Here is a 24,110-nt window from a genome sequence, read left to right as displayed (position 1 = left end):
TGTTAAGCAGTCTTCCAGTATTTGAGGGGCTGCCCCGAAGAAGGGGGGGGTGTCCACCTGTTCTCCAAAGTACCTGAAGGCAGGACCAGAAGCAACAGGTGGGAAGATCATTAAAAGAGAGAAAGAACCTGGAATTAAGGAGAAATTCCTGTTAGATTATCCAACGCATCCCGGATATTATGATAATTAATGGGCCCCATTGGAAATACACTTACATTTTAATTTTTGTAAAATAAATAAATAAATTTAAAAGCTTAAAAAAAACAAAACCGCTTCAATTTGCAGAAAATAAAAGCAATCACAACGCCACCCCCTTCCCTAAGCCTGCAGACCTGCGTCTCTGTCTCTCTCTTCCCCCCCCCCCCGCCGAACTACATTTCCCATCGTGCCTTTGCTCTTTCCGGCCTTTTCTTCTCCCGCCTCTTCCGGCCGGGGGTGAGCGGGGAGGAAAGAGAGGTTTCTGATTGGTTGACGCCGTCGAAGCGGGCCAGAGGCGGCGGCAGGCGGGAGCGGCGGCCGCCAAACTGAGGGGACCCCGCGTCGCCTGAGGGTGCTGAAGCCCCGCCCACTCAACCCCCCCTCTCTTACCCAGCCCCCCAATTTATGGGGAGGGGCTCCCTTCCCCCCCTCCTTTCCCCTTGCCAGGCTGAACGGGGGGGGCTGTATTCAAACCCCCTTTGTACTTAAGGGGGGGTCTCTAATAATTGGGGGACCCCTCCTCTTTTTTTCCACCCCCCCTTTGAGGCTGTCCCTCTGGGGGGGCATCTCCCCAATTTTCTATCCCTCCCCCCCTCCCCCCAAAAAATTAGGAGCTCTTCCTTCCCCTTTTCTTTATTTTAAAAGAAATATTCAGCTTTATTTAAAACTCCTGGGTTGGAAATAATTGGCATTATTTTTCCATTATTCATAATTGGAATTCATCATCCCAAGGCTTATTCAATGATAATTATTTTTTTATAAGAGGTTAAATCATGGCTAATTGGCAACTTTCCAGCTTCCTGGGGTGTCTGGAGGGCATCCTTTTAAAAAGTGCTTTTTTTAAAAGGGGAGAAAAAATTGGGTGGGTGGGTGGGCTCCCTAAATACATATTTTAGGGGAGACCTATTCCCCCCCCCCTAGATTAATATGAAACGTAGAGATCCCCTTTCCCCCTTTTGAAATGCAGCACTTCCTCTTAAAAGAAGAACTTTTTAAAACGATCCTTCCATATTTTTCATTTATTTTCAATTATTTTGTCCATGTGGGGGTTATTAATTCTATTTTGGGGTCCCCCCCCCGTTCTTCGCCTTCCTTTATGGGGAACCCCCCCCCCTATTCATCTTGTCTTCAAATTTTCTTTTTCATGCATACTTTTTACGGTGCAATTTAGGGTTGATTTAATATTTTTTTATTTAGGGGGGCCCCTTCTCGCTCTGCAGAATTAGAGCTTGCTTCATTTTGGGGGGGGTGTCATTTTGGAGATGGGGGGCTTTTATAATCTCCATTTAATGCACTCGCTTTTTAAAAAATTGTTGTTATTCTGCATTCTTGCAAAATTGGAGGAGGGGGGGAGCAGAAATTGCCTTATTTTCTGATTATTTTGGAGGGGGGGAGCTGAAATAATATAATTATTTTGTCTTTCTGTTATCCTCTCACTGTTTAATTTGAAAGGAAAGTGTCTTGTCTTTTGGATAATATTCTTATTTATTTAATGAAATGAGGTTCTCTTTTTTTTTTGATAGGACTGTATCAACGTCTTTTTGTGAAATAATATAATTATTTTGTCTGTTTCTGTTATCCTCTCGCTGTTTAATTTGAAAGGAAAGTGTCTTGTCTTTTGGATAATATACTTATTTATTTAATGAAATGAGGTTCTTTTTTTCTTTTTTTTGGATAGGACTGTATCTCAACGTCTTTTTGTTTTTCCTTGGTAAATAAACTTTTTTTTTTAAAACTGTATTTCAGTTCCTGCAACAGAAGGCCTGTTTCTCCGTGAAGTTGGGCCATGGTGGATTTTTCTGAACTTTTCAAAGCTTCCAACCACTTGTGCACATTTTCCCCGGATGGGAAATACCTGGTGAGCAAAGACAATTTTGTGGGTTCAAAGGGTGCAGTGTTGATTGGGGTTTGTATGTGTCTTTTTTTGCTTGGGGAATCCTTACAAATGTGCCTTTTTCTGCCAGTTTATGCCGAGGGGGTGACATTGCATTAAACCCTGGTTTGTCGGGTAAGCTGGCCTTGCTGTGGTTTGTGCAATACGGCTGAGTCAAAAAAATAAATCGTGATTTATGCAGGATCCTACGGTGCCCATAAGGTGGCTCAGTGGCTAAGACGCTGAGCTTGTCGATCAGAAAAGATCGGCAGTTTGGCGGTTCGAATCCCTAGCACCGCGTAATGGATTGAGCCCCCGTGACTTGTCCCAGCTTCTGCCAACCGAGCAGTTCGAAAGCAGGTGAAAAAATGCAAGTAGAAAAATAGGAACCACTAATTTTGGTGGGAAGGGAACAGCATTCGATGCGGCTTTGGGAGTTGAGTCATGCCGGCCACGTGACCACGGAGACGTCTTCGGACAGCGCTGGCTCTTCGGCTTTGAAACGGAGATGAGCATCGCCCCCTAGAGTGAAGAACGACTAGCACATACGTGCGAGGGGAACCTTTCCCTTTTATGATAGCCATAACCTCTTGGTATCAGCTTTGCATGTTGAGACTGGAGGGAGCAAAATTCTGAGCGTTTTGAGAATTAAGGATAGAAATATCAGAGGTTTTTAAAGATAAGCAGAGCGTCTCTGTCTTTAGGGTCATTCACGATTAAAATTATGCTTAAAATTATGATTTTCAGGCATCTGCCGTGCAATACCGTTTGGTGATCCGAGATGTCAACAGCCTTCAAATTTTGCAGCTGTTTACCTGCCTGGATCAAATCCAGCACATTGAGTGGTCTTCCGACTCCTTATTTATCTTTTGCGCCATGTATAAACGTGGAATTGTGCAGGTGAGTACCTTGGTTTTTGCAATGGTTATTGTCCCTCATCTATCCTCCTCCTTTTCCTCCTCCTCCTCCTCCTTCTTCTTCTTCTTCTCCTCCTCCTTCTCCTCCTCCTCCTTCTCCTCCCCTTCCCCTTCCCCTTCTTCTTCCTCTTCTTCTCCTTTTCCTCCTCCCCTTCTCCCCTCCTCTTCTTCTCCTTCTGCTTCTCCTCTCCACCTCCTCCTCCACTTCTTCTTCTCCTCCTCCTCCTTCTCCTCCTCCTCCTTCTCCTCCCCTTCCCCTTCTTCTTCTTCCTCTTCTTGTCCTCCTCCCCTTCTCCCCTCCTCTTCTTCTCCTTCTGCTTCTCCTCTCCACCTCCTCCTCCACTTCTTCTTCTCCTCCTCCTCCTTCTCCTCCCCTTCCCCTTCTTCTTCTTCCTCTTCTTCTCCTCCTCCCCTTCTCCCCTCCTCTTCTTCTCCTTCTGCTTCTCCTCTCCACCTCCTCCTCCACTTCTTCTCCTTCTCCTCCTCCTCCTCCTCCTTCTTCTTCTCTTCTTCTTCTCCTTCTGCTTCTCCTCTCCACCTCCTCCTCCACTTCTTCTCTCCTCCTCCTCCTCCTCCTCCTCCTCCTCCTCCTCCTCCTCCTCCTTCTCCTCCTTCCTCTTCCTTTCCTCCTCCTCCCCTTCTCCCAGCTCGGTGTGTATGCGTGTCCCAGCATAACTCTGGAACGCCTCAAGCAATTTCAACCAAACTTGGTACACAGATGACTTACTCTCTGGAAACAAAGTCTGGGGGTGGGGGTACACCTCTAACACCCTCGGTGTGTGTATTCTGCTAAGATACAGCCTGTTGTGCCCTTACAGCGGCTTCTACCGTCCTGCCGCCAAACGGCTTCTACTGTGCAGCGCAGTGGAGTCGCCATAGTAAACGGCTTCACAGTACTCCACAAGTGGGGGCTCCCTCTGGTAAGGGGGAAAACCCCACATTAGAAATTAATGGTGGTATCCCTTCTCTTGACGCTTCTGGGGAGGGGGGTAGAGTGAAAACACTTGGAACTAATTCAATTGCTGAAATCAGGGCTTTTCCTTTATAATACAGGGTTAGGACAAATAAAGCTAGCATTAAAATAAAAATAAAGGTTATAATAAAGGTTAAAAGTTGCAAGGGGAAACAGAACCAAAAAGAGAGAGGTGGGGGGTGAATGGGGGGGGGGAGTTGGAATCAGTTTTTGCAGCCCATTTCAAGAAGAAAAGGGAGCTAGCTCCCTCTGGTGGAGAGAAGTTGAACTTCTTCAAACGAACAGAAAAAAATGGATATTTTCCCTCCCCTGAAAAAGTCACGAATTTTGCAAATTTTGAAAGATAAAGTCGCACCTTTCCTAACAGAGGCTTACCTGGCTGTAAAAGGCATTCTGGGATCCTCTTCCAATGTAACGGTAATCCTGGGCTTATGACAGTTCGTTTAGTGACCGAGGTTGCTGCGGCACTGAAGAAAGAGAGCTTACGACTGCTTTTCACACTTAATGACCGTTGCAGCAGCCCCCCGTCGAAATTCAGAGCCTTGGCAATGGACTCGCATTCATGACGGCCGCATTTGCGACCTTCCGACGTGCAAAGCCAAAGGGGGAACCAGATTCACTTAAGGACCGCGCGACTCGTTTAACGACGGCGGCGATTCACGTTCACAAACGTGGCAGGAAGGGTCGTAAAACGGGACCGAGCTCATTTCTCACTGAGCGACATAAATGTTGCGCTCAATGTTGCCCCCCGTCAAGGACAATTGACAATTACAATTCCATAATAAAAAATACTAAATAGCGTCTAGTCAATATATAAAAATAAATGGATGTTTCATTAAAAAAAGAAGAAGCGTTTGCCATTTATTTTTTTAAAAGGAAAATGTAGGAAAATTCACGCCGTCCTAATTCCCCCCCCTCTAAAAGACAACAAACTTTTGCACAACATCTGTCAGCATCTGTAGCTGACCTAACATTTGGGGAGGGGGGGCGGAAAGAGAGAAAGCCCCTCCCTGCTTCTTTAAAAACACCAAAATGCCTCCATTTATCATTAGTCCTCGACTTACGACCACAGTTGGGGCCGTCGTTAAGCGAGACGGCCGTTCAGCCTTTCGCAAACCTTCTTAACGGCAGTCATAAGGAAAGTGACATGTATGCAAACACAGTTGTTAAGTTGCCCGTTCATTTTTTCCCCCCAGCCCCATCGTAACTATGGGGACGGTCACTAAACACGTGGTCGTAAGTTGAGGACGGCCTGTATGGTGTTCTACAAAAAGAGAGAAAGAAAGAAAACTTACTTTTGTAGCGGGGCCCAGCAACAGTCCTTCATGATCGCGGTGAATATATTCGGAAACTGGGGGGAAAAAATATATCATAGAATCCTACAGCTGCTAGAGGGGACCTCGGAGGTCGTCTAGTCCAACCCCAGGGCAGGAGTCCTCTCGTTGATTAAAAGACGGCGTTTTTTTTCACGGCTGATTCTTATCCCTTGCCTCGCTTAAGGTCTGGTCGTTGGAGCAGCCCGATTGGCACTGCAAAATCGACGAAGGCTCGGCCGGCTTGGTGGCTTCGTCCTGGAGTCCCGACGGACGTCACATCCTGAACACGGTCGAGTTCCACGTGAGTGTGGGAAACCTGGGGTCTCCACTCCCAGGAGCTGTGAGGCTCCCGTCCGCCCCCGAGCCCTCTAAATAGCTTGTTATTGCCATTTAAAAAAAAATAGAGGAACAGCTGTACCTGACTATCTAGGTTTTAGGGTGGGTGGGTGGGTGGAATTGTAGGAAAACATTCCCCAAAGTTAATTAAGCAGCCAAATTTGGTCTTCGGGAATGGAGCATCTCCCCCAAAGCTCCTTAAAAATGGTTTTAAGTCTCGTAGAACCTCTAATTTTTTTAAAAAAGAAAAGAAAGTTAAAAGTGACAAAGGAAACGATTAAAAGTTAATTTAAAAAAAAAATCCAGTATAAAAACACATATTTTATGGACAGAAAAGAAACTAGAAAGGAACAAAAGTGGGAAAAGGAGAATAGAAAAAGAAATTAGGAAGGAAGGAAGGAAGGAAGGAAGGAAGGGGAAAGAATGAAAATAGAAAAAGAAACTAGAAAGGAACAAAAGGGGGGAAAGAAAAATAGAAAAAGAAATTAGGAAGGAAGGGGGGAAAGGAGAATAGAAAAAGAAATTTGGAAGGAAGGGGAAAGAAGGAGAATAGAAAAAGAAATTAGGAAGGAAGGAAATACAGAATAACAGAGTTGGAAGGGACCTTGGAGGTCTTCTAGTCCAACCCCCAGCTCAAGCAGGAAACCCTGTGTAGCATTGAGATAACCATTTGTCTGAAGTGGTGTAGGATTTCCTGCCTAAGCAGTGGGGTTGGACTAGAAGGCCTCCAAGGTCCCTTCGAACTCTGTTAGCCTATTTATTTATTTCAGACAAATGGTCTTCTTGAAAACCTCCAGTGTTTTGGAGCAACCCACAACTTCTGGTGGCAAGGAGTTCCACGGTTTAGTCGTTCTCACGGATAGGAAGTTTCTCCTTATTTCTAAATTTCTTCCACAAACCTCCATCCGTTGATTCTTAACCTGCTTTCCAGGTGCCTTGGAGAATAGCTTGACTCCCAAATCTTCTTTGGGGCAACCCCTGAGATATTGGAAGACTGCTATCCTGTCTCCCCTGGTCCTTCTTTTCATTAAACTAGACCTACCCAGTTCCTGCAACCGTTCTTCCTATGTTTTAGCCTCCAGTCCCCTAATCCTCTTTGTTGCTCTTCTCTGCCCTCTTTCCAGAATCTTTGGAAGGGGTTAGGGTCTGCTCCCTCGTGGCAAATGGGGACGGGGGCGGACGGGGAAATATTTCTTCTCAGGCTGAAGCAACTTGAGTTGACCCCGGTGGGCTCGCATGCAGCCAGCTGCCCTGCTGCGTGGGGAGACTTACTCCGGGACCGTAAACAAGGGGATATAATAACTTCGACCGACAGCTGGATGGGATAACCTGGGATTTGAACTGGTGGCTGGACGGACACCCCAGATCTCAGAGTCGATGGGAGAGGGTTAGGGTTTGCAGAGAAGCCCCTGTGTCTCTCAGGCATGTCGCAATATATATATAGATGATAGATAGATAGATAGATAGATAGATAGATAGATAGATAGATAGATAGATAGATAGATAGATAGATCAATAAATAGATAGAGATAGATAGATGATAGATAGATACGTAGAGAGAGAGGGAGGGAGGGAGGGAAGTAGGGATGGATGGATAGATAGATGGGCAGATTAGATAGATAGATAGATAGATAGATAGATAGATAGATAGATAATAGATGGAGGGAGGGAGGGATGATAGATTAGAGAGAGAGAGAGAGAAGTAAGGATGGCTGGATGGATGATAGAGATGATTGATAGATGATAGATAGATAAATAGATGATAGAGATAGATAGATAGATCAATAAATAGAGATAGATAGATCAATAAATAGATAGAGATAGATAGATCAATAAATAGATAGAGATAGATGATAATGATAGATACATAGATAGATGATAGATAGATAGATGATAGATAGATAGATAGATAGATATAGATGATAGATAGATAGTAGATAGATGGATGATAGATAGATAGATAGATAGATAGATTGATAATAGATAGATGATAGATAGATGATAGATAGATAGATAGATATAGATGACAGATACATAGATAGATAGGTATAGATAGATAGATGATAGATAGATGATAGATAGATAGATGATAGATAGATAGATGATAGATAGATAGATAGATAGATAGATAGATAGATAGATAGATAGATAGATAGATAGATAGATGGTAGATAGATAGGGAGGGGTCACTCCTCGACGTACGACCACAATTGAGTCCCCCCAACATTTACGTTGGTTAAGTGAGGAAGTGTGGAGGGAGTTCGGTCCCCGTGTTACGATGTTTCTTGCTGCTTTTCTTAAGCGAATTGTTGCCGTTCTTAAATTGGTCCCGTGGTTGTTAAGTGAATTTAACTGCCCTGTTGACTTTGTTCGTTGGAAGGTCGCAAACGGGGGATTGCGTGACTCCGTCATAAATAGGAATCGGTTGGCCAGCGTCCAAATTTGGATCACGTGACCATGGGGATGCTGCAGCTGTCGTAAGTGTGGAAAGGGGTGGTAAGTCATATTTTTCAGGGCTGCCGTAACTTTGACCGGTCGCTCTAGAGAGGCAGGGAGTCCTCAACTTAACAACAGTTCACTTAGTGACCATTCAAAGTTACGACGGCCTTGAAAAAAGTGACCCATCACTGTTTTTTGGACTTACGACCCTGGTTAGGTGATTTACCTCAGGATGTTTGACAACTGACTCACATTTACAACGGTCGCTGTGTCCTGAAGTCACGGGATTTCCCTTTTTGTGACCTTCTTGGAAGCAAAGTCAACAGGGAAGCCCGATTTGTTTAACGACCATGTGACTAATTTAACAACCGCAGTGATTCACTTAAGAGCGGTGCGATGGCCTAAGAGGCGGAGCCCTCACTTCACAGTCAGGAGGCTGTGAATTCAATTCTAGCGAGAGGCAGACATTTCTCTCTCTGTGTGCACAAGGAGAATATATTTGCCGAACAAAACTCCGCACTGGCGACAGGGAAAGGCATCTGGCCAGGAAACACTCAGCTCCATTCAGATTCCACCCCGCAAGGGATTATGAGCTCATTAAAAGACGAATGAGGGATTCACTTAAGAAATGTGGCATAAAACGGGGAAAAACAACACATTTCCTCGCTTAACAACATATACTTGGGGCTGAAACGTGGTCGGAAGCCGAGTCCAACCGCATGGCTTCAGTGGCACGTTTCCAGCGGCCATTTTAACTTCTCTGGACACCCGCGGACAGGCCCGGTTGCTTCACGAGGGGCCTGAAGGAAGCCATCATGGCTCCTTGTCGTGGTTTGCGGCCTAGTGGCTCGACGGAGCCGCACACGGGAATCAAAGGCGCTTCGAAACCCGCCTGGGAAGCCCCGTGACGTCCGTGGCCGCCTGGCGGAGGAATCAAATCTGCCCTTCTAGCTTCCAGCTCGGGTGTAAATTGAGGTTTCCCGCCAATCTCATCAGGGCCTGTCGTAACTCGCTGCCCGAAATCGCATTTAAAAGGCATTTCCCCCCCCCCCTTTTTCCTTTTTTGCAAATGGAGTCTCGCAGCGCCGGCGCAACCATTCAGCGCCGCGAAGAGGGAAATGACACGTTAGTTTAGGCTTCCTCCTGATCCTCGTCCTGCTGTTTTCGGGAGCGGAGAAGGCGGAGAGTTTTTCAGATCAGCTTTAGCCGCAATATTTGCGTCGCGTCCGTGCGTCTTTCTGGGAAAGAAAACCCCACAAGCTGGAGATAATAACTGCAAGTGTCCTTTTCTTGGGAAACAATGAAGGGCCGACTTTTAAAAGGGGCAAAGCGGAGAGAGTTTGAGGTGCCTAGAGGGACCTTGGAGGTCTTCTAGTCTGACCCCCTGCTCAGGCAGGAAACCCTACACCACTTCAGACAAACGGCTGTCCAGTCTCTTCTTAAAGACTTCCAGGGTTGGAGCGGCCACAGTTACTGGTGGCAAGCAGTTCCACGGGTCGATTGTTCTCCCTGCCAGGAAAGTTCTCCTTATTCCTAAGGGTGAATCTCTCCTCGATCAGTTTCCATCTGTAGCTTCTTGTCCTGCCTCCAGGTGCTTTGGAGAATAAATTGATTTCCTTCCTTCCTTCCTTCCTTCCTTCCTTCCTTCCTTCCTTCCTTCCTTCCTTCCTTCCTTCCTTCCTTCCTTCCTTCCTTCCTTCCTTCCTTCCTCTATCATAGCTCTATCATCTCTATCGTTTGTCTATCTCTCTCTATCAACTATCTACCCTATCCTCTGTCTGTCTGTCTGTCTGTCTGTCTGTCTGTCTGTCTGTCTGTCTGTCTGTCTATCTATCTATCTATCTATCTATCTATCTATCTATCTATCTATCTATCTATCTTATCTTTATCATCCATCCATCTCTATCCATCTATCCATCCATCCATCATCTATCTATATCTATCATCCATCCATCCATCTCTATCTCTGTCTCTATCTCTCTCTATCTTATCTTTATCATCCATCCATCCATCCATCTCTAGCTCCCTTTCTCCTATCTATCTATCTATCTATCTATCTATCTATCTATCTATCTATCTATCTATCTATCTATCTATCTATCTATCTATCTATCTATCCATCTTATCACCTATCTATCTATCTATCTATCTATCTATCTATCTATCTATCTATCTATCTATCTATCTATCATCTATCATCTATCATCTATCATCTCTATCATCCATCCAGCCATCCCTACTTCTCTCTCTCTCTCTAATCTACCAGCCAGCCAGCCAGCCAGCCAGCCAGCCATCTATCATCTATCATCTCTATCATCCATCCAGCCATCCCTACTTCTCTCTCTCTCTCTCTCTAATCTATCATCCATCCATCCATCCATCCATCCATCCATCCATCCATCCATCCATCCATCTATCTATCTATCTATCTATCTATCATCTATCATCTCTATCATCCATCCAGCCATCCCTACTTCTCTCTCTCTCTCTCTAATCTACCAGCCAGCCAGCCAGCCAGCCAGCCATCTATCATCTCTATCATCCATCCAGCCATCCCTACTTCTCTCTCTCTCTCTCTCTCTCTCTCTAATCTATCATCCATCCATCCATCTATCTATCTATCTATGTATCTATCTATCTATCTATCATCTATCTGCCCATCTACCTATCCATCCATTCCTCCTTCCCCCCCCTCTTTTGTTTCAGTCCAACAATTTTATCCAGTCTCCAAAATCCCCCCCCCCCCCGGATTCCCGTGCTAACATCTCAATAATTTGACCCCGTCAAGTCTGGGATAACAGTTGAGATCCCTCGGGAAGGCCGGGCGGTGGGAGCGTGGGGTTTTTGTGGGACGCCTCGCCACCTGCCCGCCGTTGTCAGAAAACGGGTGCAACCCCCCCCTCCTTCCCCACACCCACCCCGTCTCCCCCTGGAGCCGCTTGAAATGCTGCTCCTCAGCTGCTCCTGTTGTCGGCATTCCAGCAATGCTGCTGTTTTCTCCTTTCCGAAGAGCAGCTGCGCCAGGCCCCCGATCCCGGAGAGGGGAGGCTGGCCGCGTGTGCGCTAAGCCAGCAATGTGGGTTTGGGGGAGTGGGAGAAAGCCCTCCCCCCCCCCCGTCTGTTTTGGAAAAACCGGTATAAACAGAAAGCAGGTCAAAGGAGTCGGGTCCTTCGGGCTCTTTTTCAGGCAGTCCTCGATTTACGACCGACGTTTCCGGGGCTAAGCAAGACCGCCGTTAAGGGAGCCCTTGTTCCGTTTTGCCACCTTCTATGCCGCGGCTGTTAAGCGGATCGCTGCCGTTCTTAAGTTAAGCAACGTGGCTGTGGCACGAATCTGGCTTCCTCGTTGGGTTTGCTCGTCGGAAACGGTCGTAAAAAGGGACCATGCAACTCATCATAAATACGAGTCGGTTGCCAAGGGTCCGAATTTTGATCGCGGGACTGTGGGGAAGTTGCAACGGTGGCGAGAAAAACAGCCATAAGTCCATTTTTTTCAGCACCATTGTAACTTTGGTTACTAAACAAATGGTTGTGTGTGTGTGTGTGTGTGTGTGTGTGTGTAGATGTAGGTGTAGTGGTGCGGTGGCCTAGAGGTGGTTATCTCACCTCGCAATCAGGAGGCTGTGAGTTCAATCCAAGGTAGAGGCGGATATTTCTGTCTCTGAGCACAATGAGAACTGTATCTGCTGAACAAAACTCCACATCGGTGACAGGAAAGGCATCTGGCCATTCAGTGCTCTTCTAGCTCCATTCAGTCGCCCAAAACTCCACCCTGCCAGGGATTAAGGGGTTGTTAAAAGATGGGGTGTGTGTGTGTGTATGAATATGAACACATACACACACACACACACACACACATGTTCTTTTTTCTCTCCATTTCCTTCCACCAAAAAAAAAATTCCTAAATTTGTTAGGGTTTGTTTGGATTTGTCTATTTTTTAAACCAAGTTATCGTTCACGTGGCAGCAAATCCTGGCTGATTAAAAATAAAAAATAGAAATAAAGACAGATTCTAAGAGTCGAATGGAGGGAGGGCCAGGAAGGGAAGAACCTCTAGGAAATTTCTCGGCCTTCCTTCATCGCATCCGCAAAATTAAATCGCTCTCTCGTTCCTCTGTCTTCTGCTAACAGCTGCGGATCACCGTCTGGTCGCTGTGTACAAAATCCGTCTCCTACATCAAATACCCCAAAGCTTGCCAGCAGGGTGAGTGAAGTGAACTAAATTCAGATTTATTTATTCCCCCCCCCCCCAGCTTAAGTGAGTCTTCTGCATCCCCCCCCCCTCTCTAACAGGTAGACCACAATTGGAAACGGAACTTCCGCGGCTGAGAAAAAAAGGTGGTTTTTAAATGAGTCACATCCAATTTTAGTACTTGTTGTTCTTGTTGTTTTGCTATGGTGGTTCAATGAATCCTTCCCGCCGTTGAGTGAATCAGGTTTTTCTTGGGGGACAGGCAAATATTTCTCTCTGGGCACAATGAGAATTTAACTGCTGTACAAAACTTCTCATTGGGGACAGGAAGGGCAGAGGGCCAGGAAACAGCCAGCTCCATTCAGTTGCCCAGGTTCCACCCGACAAGGGATTATGGGGTTGTTAAAAGAAGATGGTTTTATTTTATTTTATATTTTATGATTTTATTTTATATTTTATGGTTTTATTTTAGATTTTATGGTTTTATTTTATATTTTATGGTTTTATTTTATATTTTATGGTTTTATTTTATATTTTATGGTTTTATTTTATATTTTATGATTTTATTTTATATTTTATATTTTATGGTTTTATTTTATATTTTATTTTTATATATTTTTTATATTTTCTTTTCTAATGTCTTTTCTATTTTTTCTATTTTCTATTTTCTTTTCTATTTTCTATTATTTTCTTTTTTCTATTTTATTTTATTTATTCTATTTTATTTTATTTATTCTATTTTATTTTATTTATTCTATTTTATTTTATTTATTCTATTTCTTTTCTATTTTATTTTATTTTCTATTTTATTTTCTATTTCATTTTCTATTTTCTATTTATTTTCTATTTTTTTATTCTTATTTTATTTTCTATTATTTTCTTTTTTCTATTTTATTTTATTTTATTTATTCTATTTTATTTTATTTTATTTATTCTATTTTATTTTATTTATTCTATTTCTTTTCTATTTTATTTTATTTTCTATTTTATTTTCTATTTCATTTTCTATTTTCTATTTATTTTCTATTTTTTTATTCTTATTTTATTTTCTATTTTATTTTCTATTTTCTATTCTTATTTTCTTTTTTCTATTTTATTTTATTTATTCTATTTCTTTTCTATTTTATTTTATTTTCTATTTCATTTTCTATTTTCTATTTATTTTCTATTTTTTATTCTTATTTTATTTTCTATTTTATTTTCTATTTTCTATTCTTATTTTCTTTTTTCTATTTTATTTTATTTATTCTATTTTATTTATTCTATTTCTTTTCTATTTTATTTTATTTTATTTTCTATTTTATTTTATTTTCTATTTTGTTTTCTATTTTATTTTATTTTCTATTTTATTTCCTATTTTCTGTTTTATTTTCTGTTTTCTGTTTTTTTTCTATTTTACTTTATGTTTTATTTTATTCCCTGTATTGTTTATACGTTGCATTGCATTTATATTTTATTTTTGCAGGCCTGGCTTTCACGAAAGACGGTCGCTATCTGGCCCTGATCGAACGAAGGGACTGCAAAGATTACGTCAGCCTCTTCGTCTGCAGCGACTGGCAGCTTTTAAGGGTAGGAACCCCCTTTTTCCTGGACTCCGCGGCCTCCTCTTCCCCTGGTGGTTTGTGGGGTTCCCAGCCTGCTCTGTGACGTCCCCTTCTCCGATTTTCTTTCCCTCCCTCTGGGGCTGGGAGGTGGGTTGACTTGAAGAAACCTTCCTTATTTCCCTGCCTTTTGTTTCTCAAGCATTTTGAAATCGAGACCCAGGATGCTGCGGGAATCGACTGGGCCCCCAACGGCTGCGTGGTGGCCGTATGGGACAGCTGCCTGGAGGTGAGCAAAATCCAGCCTCTCCTTCAAAACCTCCCGTGATGGAGCACCCGCAGTTTTCTGGTGGCAAGCGGTTCCACTGGTTAACTGTTAGGAAGTTTCTCCTTCGTTCCAGGTTGCTTCTCTCCTGGATTAGTTTCCAACCATTATTTCTTCCCTTCCCTTCTGGTGCTTTGGAGAATAAATTCTCCCCTTCGTCTTTGGGGCAGCCCCTCAAATACTGGAAGGCTGCAATCGTGTCCCCTCCTTCTTTTCTTTCGGCTGGCCAAACCGAATTCCTGCAAACCTTGTTTGTATGTTTTAGTCTCCAGGACTTTAATCATCTTAGCTGCTTATCTTAGTCTACCATTTTAGATGGTAGAATAGAATACAATAAGAATATAGAAAATAAAAAATAGAATAGATTCTCTTCTCTTCTTTTCTATATTCTATTCTTCGATTCTGTTATTCTATTTTATTCTATTCTTATTCTATTCTAATTATTCTATTCCATTCTATACTATTCTTCTATTCTGTTTGTTCTATTCTATTCTTATTCTATTCCATTCTATACTATTCTTCTATTCTATTCTAATTATTTTATTCCATTCTATACTATTCTTCTATTCTGTTTATTCTGTTCTGTTCTATTCTATTCTATTCTTATTCTATTCTAATTATTCTATTCCATTCTATACTATTCTATTCTGTTCTATCCTATCCTATTCTTATTCTATTCTAATTATTCTATTCTATACTATTCTATTCTATTCTAATTATTTTATTCCATTCTATACTATTCTGTTATTCTATTCTATTCTATTCCACTCTGTTCTATTCTATTCCATTCTATTCTTATTCTATTCTATTTTCTATAGAGAATAGAATACGAATAGAATACAGTATAGATTGGAATAGAATAGAATATAGAAAATAGAATATAGGAAATATAGGAATAGGATCGAATAGAGTAGAATAAAATTAGAATAGAAAAGAATGTAGAGTGGAATGGAGTGGAATACAGAATAGAATAGAATTAGAATAGAATAGAATGTGGAATGGAATGGAATACAGAATAGAATAGAATAGAATAGAATAGAATAGAATAGAATGTGGAGTAGAATGGAATGGAGTGGAATACAGAATAGAATTAGAATAGAATAGAATGTGGAGTAGAATGGAATGGAGTGGAATACAGAATAGAATAGAATTAGAATAGAATAGAATGTGGAGTAGAATGGAATGGAATGGAGTGGAATACAGAATAGAATAGAATAGAATAGAATTAGAATAGAATAGAATGTGGAGTGGAATGGAGTGGAATACAGAATAGAATAGAATTAGAATAGAATAGAATGTGGAGTGGAATGGAATGGAGTGGAATACAGAATAGAATAGAATTAGAATAGAATAGAATGTGGAGTGGAATGGAATGGAGTGGAATACAGAATAGAATAGAATAGAATAGAATGTGGAGTAGAATGGAATAGAATGGAGTGGAATACAGAATAGAATAGAATTAGAATTAGAATAGAATAGAATGAGGAGTAGAATGGAATGGAGTGGAATACAGAATAGAATAGAATAGAATAAGGAATAGCATAGAATAGAGTAGCATAGAATGACAGGGTTTGAAGGGGCCTTGGAGGTCTTCTAGTCCAACCCCCTGCTTAGGCAGGAAACTCTACACCACTTCAGACAAATGGTTTGTCATTCTTCTTCCTCCCCCCTCCGCCCCTCCCCAGTACAAAGTGTTGTTCTTCTCGTTGGACGGACGCCTCCTCTCGACCTACAGCGCTTACGAATGGTCGTTGGGCGTGAAATCCCTCGCTTGGAGCCCCAGCAGTCAGTTCTTGGCGGTCGGCAGCTACGATGGAAAGGTGGGTTTGGCCAAAGCTGACCCCCCCCTGCCCCCAATATCCCCGTTTCCCATTGCGTTTTTTTCTTTTTCACTACGGGTTGGGTATCCCCCACCCCCCAAAAAATGGTGCCTTCCTTTTCTGCTTTCCACCAGGTACGGCTCTTAAATCACGTGACCTGGGCGAAGATCGCGGAATTCGACCACCCAGTCAACGTCGCTAATCCCAAAACGGTAAGCCTTGTGGATTTCTGGGAGGTTAGGGAAGGCAATCCAGGTAGGTCCTCGATTTACGACCGCCGTGGAGCCCGAGAGGGATGCTGCTAAGTGAGACGTTTGCTAAGCCCCATTCCATGAGCTTTCTTTGGCGCCGTTGTTAAGTCAATCCCCTGCAGCGGTTAAAAGGACTCACCCAGCAGTCGTTAAGTGAATCTGGCTTCCCCATGGATTTTGCTTGACGGAAGGTCGCAGAACGGGATGAACGGGACACGGCAACGGTCATAAATATGAGTCAGGGGACAAGCATCTGACTGTAGAGTGTCTTCTGCTTGAGCATGAAGTTGGACTAGAAGACCTCCAAGGTCCCTTCCATCTCTATTCTGATTGATTGATTAATTGATTGATTGATTGATATAGTATCTCCTGCTTGAGCAGGGGGCTGGACTAGAAGACCTCCAAGGTCCCTTTCAGCTCTATTCTGATTGATTGATTGATTGATATAGTATCTCCTGCTTGAGCAGGGGGTTGGACTAGAAGACCTCCAAGGTCCCTTTCAGCTCTATTCTGATTGATTGGTTGTTATAGTATCTCCTGCTTGAGCAGGGGGTTGGACTAGAAGACCTCCAAGGTCCCTTTCAGCTCTATTCTGATTGATTGATTGATATAGTATCTCCTGCTTGAGCAGGGGGTTGGACTAGAAGACCTCCAAGGTCCCTTTCAGCTCTATTCTGATTGATTGATTGATATAGTATCTCCTGCTTGAGCAGGGGGTTGGACTAGAAGACCTCCAAGGTCCCTTTCAGCTCTATTCTGATTGATTGATTGTTATAGTATCTCCTGCTTGAACAGGAGTTGGACTAGAAGACCTCCAAAGTCCCTTTCAGCTCTATTCTGATTGATTGATTGATATAGTATCTCCTGCTTGAGCAGGGGGTTGGACTAGAAGACCTCCAAGGTCTCTTCCAGCTCTATTCTGATTGATTGATTGCTTGATTTAGTATCTCTTGCTTGAACAGGAGTTGGACTAGAAGACCTCCAAGGTCCCTTCCAGCTCTATTCTGATTGATGGATTGAAATGGTCCAGGGTCTCCTGCTTGAGCAGGGGGTTGGACTAGAAGACCTCCAAGGTCCCTTCCAGCTCTATAATTCTGTAAGATCCATGTTGATTCCCTCTGTGCTTTTGTGAATGACCCCCCCGGCCCGATTTGACTTCCTGTCCAGGTGATCTACAAGGAAGTTGAGAAAACCCCAGCGGTGGACCTGGAGAAGCTGACCTTCCCACCCAGCAAGAGGATGGCCAATGCGCTCTTCAGCCGGAAGACAAAATGTACGTCCAGGTATCACGTGGTGTTGTTTACCTTGGCGAGAGGCAGGAGAGTTCAGGTGGGTGGACTTCAACTCCCAGGATTCCCCTAGCCGACTGGGGAATTCTGGGAGCTGAAAACTCCACCCTTCCTCAAATTGCCAAGGTTGAAGGAAAGCGAATTAAAGAAATGTGGGCCAAAGAAATTGGAAAAGACTATTTATTGATTTGGTTTTCATCTACCTAAGCTCTGGTTAATAGCAATAGCAATAGCAATAGCAGTTAGACTTATATACCGCTTCATAGGGCTTTCAGCCCTCTCTAAGCAGTTTACAGAGTCAGCATATCGCCCCCACAGTCTGGGTCCTCATTTCACCCACCTCGGAAGGATGGAAGGCTGAGTCAACCTTGAGCCGGTGAGATTTGAACCGCCGAACTGCAGCTAACAGTCAGCTGAAGTGGCTGCAGTACTGCACTCTAACCACTGCGCCACCTCGGCTCAAACTCAAAGTTTGCATCTGTAATGAAGGTTTCCACCACTAGTAGTTTGAGTCCCTTGGCGACCCAGGCGCCATCTTGTTTTTCGGGTCTGCGCATGGGCAGAACAATTTAAATCGCACTGTGCACCCCTGCCCGATGTCACCCAGCTGGTTTGCATGCTTGAAAGGAGGACTAGAACTCACAACCTCCTGGTTGCTAGTTCAGGAGTTAACCATTCTACTGACGGTCCCTGACTTACAACAGCTTGTTTAGGAACCGGACGAAGTTAGGCGGCCACTGATGACCGTTTTCCGCACCGCTGCAGCATCCCCGTGGCCGCCTGATCAAAATTCAGGTGCTTGGCAACTGACTCGTACTTACGACGGTCGCGGTTTCCTAGGGTCGCATTTTTTGCGACCTTCTGACAAGCCAAATCCACTTAACAACCACGTTACTAACTTAACTGCAGTGATTCACTTAACCAGCGTGGCAAGCCAGATCGTAAATTGGGGGGGGGTGGAGGAGGGAAATTACTTAACAGACGTCTCGCTTAGCAACAGGCTCAATTGTGGTCATAAGTCAAGGACTTGTCAGACTGGTTTCCTAGTTGGTCTTAGTGAAAAGGGGTTCAAGCTAGCAGTTAATCTTGTTTTTAATTTCAATTTCAGACGAAGTTTTCCAAGCCCCCGTTTCGTTGCACCATGTTGAACCCCCGACGGACCGAGCGAATCCTAGGATTGGCGTCGCCGTGTTAGCGTTTAGTTCGGACAACAGTTTCTTGGCAAGCAAAAACGGTGAGTATTTTGAGGGCGAGCCCAGAACTGACTTTCCCTCCACGTCCCACCGACAAAACGAGCTTTTTGGACAAAGGGATTCAGAACCGAGCCCTTCCTTTCCGCCGTTTGCTATGAGGATTCTAAACAGGTGGAAATTAAAACCGTCCCCTTGGCTAATATTCCTGAAAGTTGGGTGGTCGATAGCAGCCGGAATGAACTCCGTTTCCTACTTAACCGTATTTTTCGGACTATAAGACGCACTTTTTTGTCTCCCAAAAGGGTTAAAAATGTCTGTGCGTCTTATAGACCGAATATTGCGGAAGGACCGTCACCGGCCAGCCATATTTTGGCCTCCACAGACCTCGTTTTTCAGGCCTATTTTCGGCCTTTTTCAGCCCGTTTTCGGGGCTTCTTTTCAGGCCATTTTTGAAGGTTTTTTGGCCTGTTTTTTAGGCTTTTTTTAGTACATTTTTGAGGCCTTTTTTGGTCCGTTTTTGAGGCTTTTTCTGGTCCATTTTTGAGGCTTTTTCTGGTCCATTTTTGAGGCTTTTTTTGGTCCGTTTTTGAGGCTTTTTTTGGTCCGTTTTTCAGGCTTTTTTTGGCCCGTTTTTGAGGCTTTTTCTGGTCCGTTTTTGCGGCCTTTTTTGGCCCGTTTTTGAGGGGTTTTTTGGTCTGTTTTTGAGGCCTTTTTTGGTCCGTTTTTGAGGCTTTTTTTTGGCCCGTTTTTGAGGCTTTTTCTGGTCCATTTTTGAGGCTTTTTCTGGTCCGTTTTTGAGGCTTTTTCTGGTCCATTTTTGAGGCTTTTTCTGGTCCATTTTTGAGGCTTTTTTTGGTCCGTTTTTCAGGCTTTTTTTTGGCCCGTTTTTGAGGCTTTTTCTGGTCCGTTTTTGAGGCCTTTTTTGGCCCGTTTTTGAGGGGTTTTTTGGTCTGTTTTTGAGGCCTTTTTTGGTCCGTTTTTGAGGCCTTTTTTGGTCCGTTTTTGAGGCTTTTTCTGGTCCGTTTTTGAGGCCTTTTTCTGGTCCGTTTTTGAGGCTTTTTTGGTCCGTTTTTGAGGCTTTTTTTGGCCCATTTTTGAGGCTTTTTCTGGTCCGTTTTTGAGGCCTTTTTTGGCCCGTTTTTGAGGTTTTTTCTGGTCTGGTTTTGAGGCTTTTTTCAGCCCACTTTGAACACTTTTTTTCAGCCTATTTTCGACACTTTTTTTGGCTCATTTGTTTTTGAAAAAATGGCCCAAAAAAGCATTGAAAATGGGCTGATAAAAGCCTTGAAAATTAGCCAAGAAAAGCTTCAAAAACAGGCTGAAAAAAGCCTCAAAAACAGGCCAAAAATGGGCCAAAAAATCTTTAAAAAAGGACTGAAAAAAGCTTTGAAAATAGATAGAAAATAGGCTGGAAAAGGGCCGAAAATGAGGCGCTCAGAGGCCAAAAACCTTTTTTGTTTTGTTTTGTTTTCCTCTTCTAAATTTAGGTGCGTCTTATAATCCGAAAAAATACAGTCACCGTATATACGGTTGCGTTCATCCTACGCGGGGCACATTTTGTCTTTTCTGTTCTTGGTGCTGTCGTAACTTTGGTCACTAAGCGAACCTGTTGCAAGTCAAGGACTTCCTGCATTTTTTTAAAAAAATCCCAGCTCCCCATCGATACAGGAAGTCCTCAACTTAGCAATGGTTCATTTAGTGACAGAGTTACAAATGCCATTAATATGTTTTGCCTGGGGGGCTGAACCTGTGTTTCTTAATGGCTCGGGATGTGTGTTTTTTAAACACAGACAGTCTCCCGAATACCGTATGGATCTGGGATGTTCAGAAGATGAAACTCTGCGTGGTTCTGGAACATTTGGGTCCCGTCCAGCATTTCCAGTGGGACCCCAAAGAATCTCGGCTCGCTTTGTGTACCGGCAACGCAAAAATCTATCTCTGGTCTGCTGCAGGATGTACCTCTGTACAGATACCGATGGAAGGTAAATAATAACAACAACAACAACAACAACAACAATAATAATAATAATAATAATAATAATAATAATAATAATAATGCAGACTTTGCAAAGAAGCTGATGAAACTGTTGATCACATACTCAGCTGCTGTAAAAAAAATCGCGCAGACTGATTATAAATTGCGGCACAATTCAGTAGCACAAATGATCCATTGGAATTTGTGCAAAAATTATAATATTAAAACAGCAACAAACTGGTGGGAACATCAGCCTGAAAAAGTCACCGAAAATCAGATGGTCAAGATCTTGTGGCATTTTCGCCTACAAACAGACAAAATACTGACGCATAATACACCAGACATCACACTAGTTGAGAAAAACAAGGTCACAATCACAGACATTGCAATACCAGGTGATAGCAGGGTCGATGAGAAGGAATATGAAAAAAATAGCAAAATACCAGGACTTAAAAATCGAAATTCAAAGATTATGGCACAAACCAGCAGTGGTAATTCCAGTGGTAATCGGCACACTGGGTGCTATTCCAAAAGCACTGGAATGACATTTAAAACAGTTAAAAATTGACAGAATCACCATCAGTCAAATGCAAAAAGCCGCACTGCTTGGATCTGCACGCATATTACGAAAATACGTTACGACGTCCTAGGCCCCTGGGTGGGGCCCGACTAGTAACCAATGCCAAATCCGGCGAAACAACTGGCCGCTGTGATACAATTCTGTTGTTGCGATAATAATAATAATCATCATCGACCACTTGATCAGTGGGTGCAGCAAAATTTCACAAACTGACTACCTACAAGGCCATGACCGCATTGCTAAGATCATTCACTGGAAATTGTGCCAAACGTTTGGATTTGAGTACAGCAAAAACCACTGGGAACATCAGGTTGAGAAGGTTTTAGAGAATGAGAAAGTCAAGATCTTATGGGACTTCAGAGTCCAGACTGACAGGCACTTGGCCCACAACACACCTGACATAACAGTAGTTGAAAAGAAAAAAGTATGGTGCATTGACGTTGCAACACCTGGAGATGCACGGATTGAAGTTAAGCAGCAAGAAAAAAATCACAAAGTACCAGGACTTGCAAATTGAAGTTGAGCGACTGTGGGAAAAGAAATCGTGTGTTGTCCCGATTGTAATTGGAGCCCTTGGAGCAATACCCAAAGGGCTCCCTCGCTATTTGGAAATTTTAAATTTATCGGACTTGACCATTCTGATTCTACAAAAAACCGCCCTACTTGGAACAGCTTATATCCTCCGACGTTACCTTAACAGTTCCTAGGTCCTTGGTTAGGACTCGAGCTGTTGAGCTACCAACCAGCCCCAAAGGCTGTGAATCTCGCCAAAGATTAACCACGTAATAAGCTGTACGTTGTGATAATTCTGGCATTTATTTGGCTGGAAAAGTTTAAAATATCGAGGACCCCTCCCTGTGGTGTGGTCGCTCCTCTTAAAAGTACTTTTTTTTTTTTGGGCTACCAGAGAGTTTATTTTCTTCTTCTCTGTTTCAAAGGCTTTACCTGAAATGCTGGAAATTATTGCAAAAAGGGGGTGGGGGAAAGGATTAATTTAAAATAGATTTAAATTAATGGGCGGCATACAAATGCTAATAAACTTCCAATTTTGTGCGCAGGTGACTTCAAGGTGACTTCGTTTTCCTGGCACCCCAGTGGGGACTCCCTCGTTCTTTTGAGCAAGGACAATTTCTGCCTGTGTTACTTAGAAAGAGAAGGAAATTGCAAAGCAGGTGGACCCCAAATGAAGCTAAGTGAAAAATGAAACGTCCGTTGTTGTTAAAAAACTTTCGCTTCTCCGAAACCGGGGAGAAAAACGTAAGCGAGCCAGTCTCGGATTTGTTCACTCATCTGGTTTTCTACAGACACACACACACACACACAATTTAAATCTGTACATAAAACTCAAAATAAGCCAGAGGTTGAAGCTGTCTTGGAAGCCGGATGTGGAAGTTAAAAGGATGTAGATTTTAATAGCGTGCGACCTGCGTTTTTTCTCAGATTTTCAATAAACGTGTTTGTTATGAAAAGCAGAAAAGAGAAGGCAGCGATTTTTGCATTCTGGGAAGGGAGATAAAGCAGAGCAATTTCTTGTTGGCTTTTGATTGAATGTGTGCATTGGGGGGAGACCTGTGAAAGCTAGGTGTTTCCCTCCCCATAGATAATGAGGGAGGGAAGGGAAGGAAAAAGGAAAGGAGAGGTAAAGGGAGTGAGGAAGAAAAGGGAGTGAGGAAAGAAAAGAAGAGAAAAGGAAATGAGGGAGAGAGGAAGAAAAGAGGGAGTGAGGGAAGGAAAAAGAAAGGGGAGTGAGGAAAGGAAATGAAGAAAAGAAGGGAGTGAGGGAAGGAAATAAGGGAGGGAAAGAGGAAGAAGAGGGAGGGAGAGGGAAGGAAAAAGGAAATAAGAGGGGAGTGAGGGAAGGAAATGAAAAGGGAGTGAGGGAAGGAGATGGAAAGGGAAGGGAGGAAATGAGCGAGGGAGAGAGGAAGAAAAACAGAAAGAAGAGGGGAGGGAATGAAGAAAAGAATGGAGTGAGGGAAGGAGAGGGAAAGGGAAGGAAGGAAATGAGGGAGGGGGAGAGGAAAAGGGAGGGAGAGGGAAGGAAAAAGGAAAGGGGAGAAAGGGAAGGAAATGAAAAGAAGAGTGAGGGAAGGAGAGGAAAAGGGAAGGAAAAAGGAAAGAGAGGAGGGAAATGAAGGAAGTGAGGGAAGGAGAGGGAAAGGGAAGGAAAGTGAAATAGGGAAGGAAAAGCAGGATATGGGAAGGAGGAAAAAAAAGGAGGGAAGAAAGGAAATTGGAAGGAGGATGGAATATTGAAGGAAGAAAGGAAAGAGCAAAAGAAAGTTGGAAAGAAAGAAAACAGGAAGGAAAGAGGAAAATAAAGGAGGAAGGAGATAGACAAGAAAAAATAGGGAACACGACCTTTCTGTTGATCCCCCCCCCTTCTCCTTTTGAGAAAAATCCTGGAGAATTCCTGTGCAATTCACATAGTTGTCTTGGCTAGTAATGGAAGTGAGAGGCTCGCTGAAGCGGTAGGATTTCCGTGTGGTCTTCCATCCCCATCCTAAATGGATCTAGCCCACTCTTGGCGCTGACGTGGCGGATGAGATAATGCCAGCTAAATTTTGCAACCTTCAGCCTGGTTTTCAAAGCTTTTTTTTCAAGAAAAGCTTTTCACTCATTAAACCACCCAGAACCCTAAACCTTGAATCCTGGCTTATGAAATAAATCACGGCTTAAACGCCGCCCTGCTAACCCTCTCATCTTTAAAAAGAAAAAAAAAATCCTATTAAGAAAACGCCGAACGAAGAGAAACCCGACCCGCTGCCTTGAAAGGAAGATCTCCAGCGTGACTGGGAAGCCAAATAATATGCAATATGGCCGACGCCAACCATTTTGTGAGTGCGCCCACCAACTGCCAGCAAAACTCCCCTGGGTCTCCGAGGCTGATAA

The 24,110-nt window shown here is 43.3% G+C and overlaps 1 protein-coding gene across 2 annotated transcripts; it reads left to right on the top strand.

The window, feature by feature from the left end:
* The first annotated feature begins 498 nt into the window (after nt 1–498).
* WRAP73 (WD repeat containing, antisense to TP73) lies at nt 499–22,689 on the top strand. Of its 2 annotated transcripts, XM_087701882.1 has the most exons (13): nt 499–550; nt 1,945–2,056; nt 2,819–2,971; nt 5,462–5,578; nt 12,184–12,256; nt 13,710–13,813; nt 13,988–14,074; nt 15,796–15,930; nt 16,065–16,142; nt 17,349–17,454; nt 18,579–18,704; nt 20,454–20,645; nt 22,277–22,689. In XM_087701882.1, exons 2-13 carry the CDS (start codon nt 1,985–1,987, stop codon nt 22,420–22,422), a joined length of 1,389 nt encoding a protein of 462 aa, XP_087558008.1. In that variant the 5' UTR covers nt 499–550; nt 1,945–1,984; the 3' UTR covers nt 22,423–22,689. The 2 variants fall into 2 exon arrangements, with proteins under 2 accessions (XP_087558008.1, XP_087558007.1); XM_087701881.1 differs by lacking the exon at nt 499–550 and having other exon boundaries at nt 1,708–2,056.
* Nucleotides 22,690–24,110: the final 1,421 nt, after the last annotated feature.

The sequence above is a fragment of the Thamnophis sirtalis genome, unplaced genomic scaffold, assembly GCF_051295495.1.
Source record: "Thamnophis sirtalis isolate CommonGarterSnake01/CBP01778 unplaced genomic scaffold, rThaSir2_p1.2 scaffold_15, whole genome shotgun sequence".
Taxonomy (NCBI): Eukaryota; Metazoa; Chordata; class Lepidosauria; order Squamata; family Natricidae; genus Thamnophis; species Thamnophis sirtalis.
Note: the sequence above shows the minus strand (reverse complement) of the source record. Positions and strands in the feature narration are given on the sequence as shown.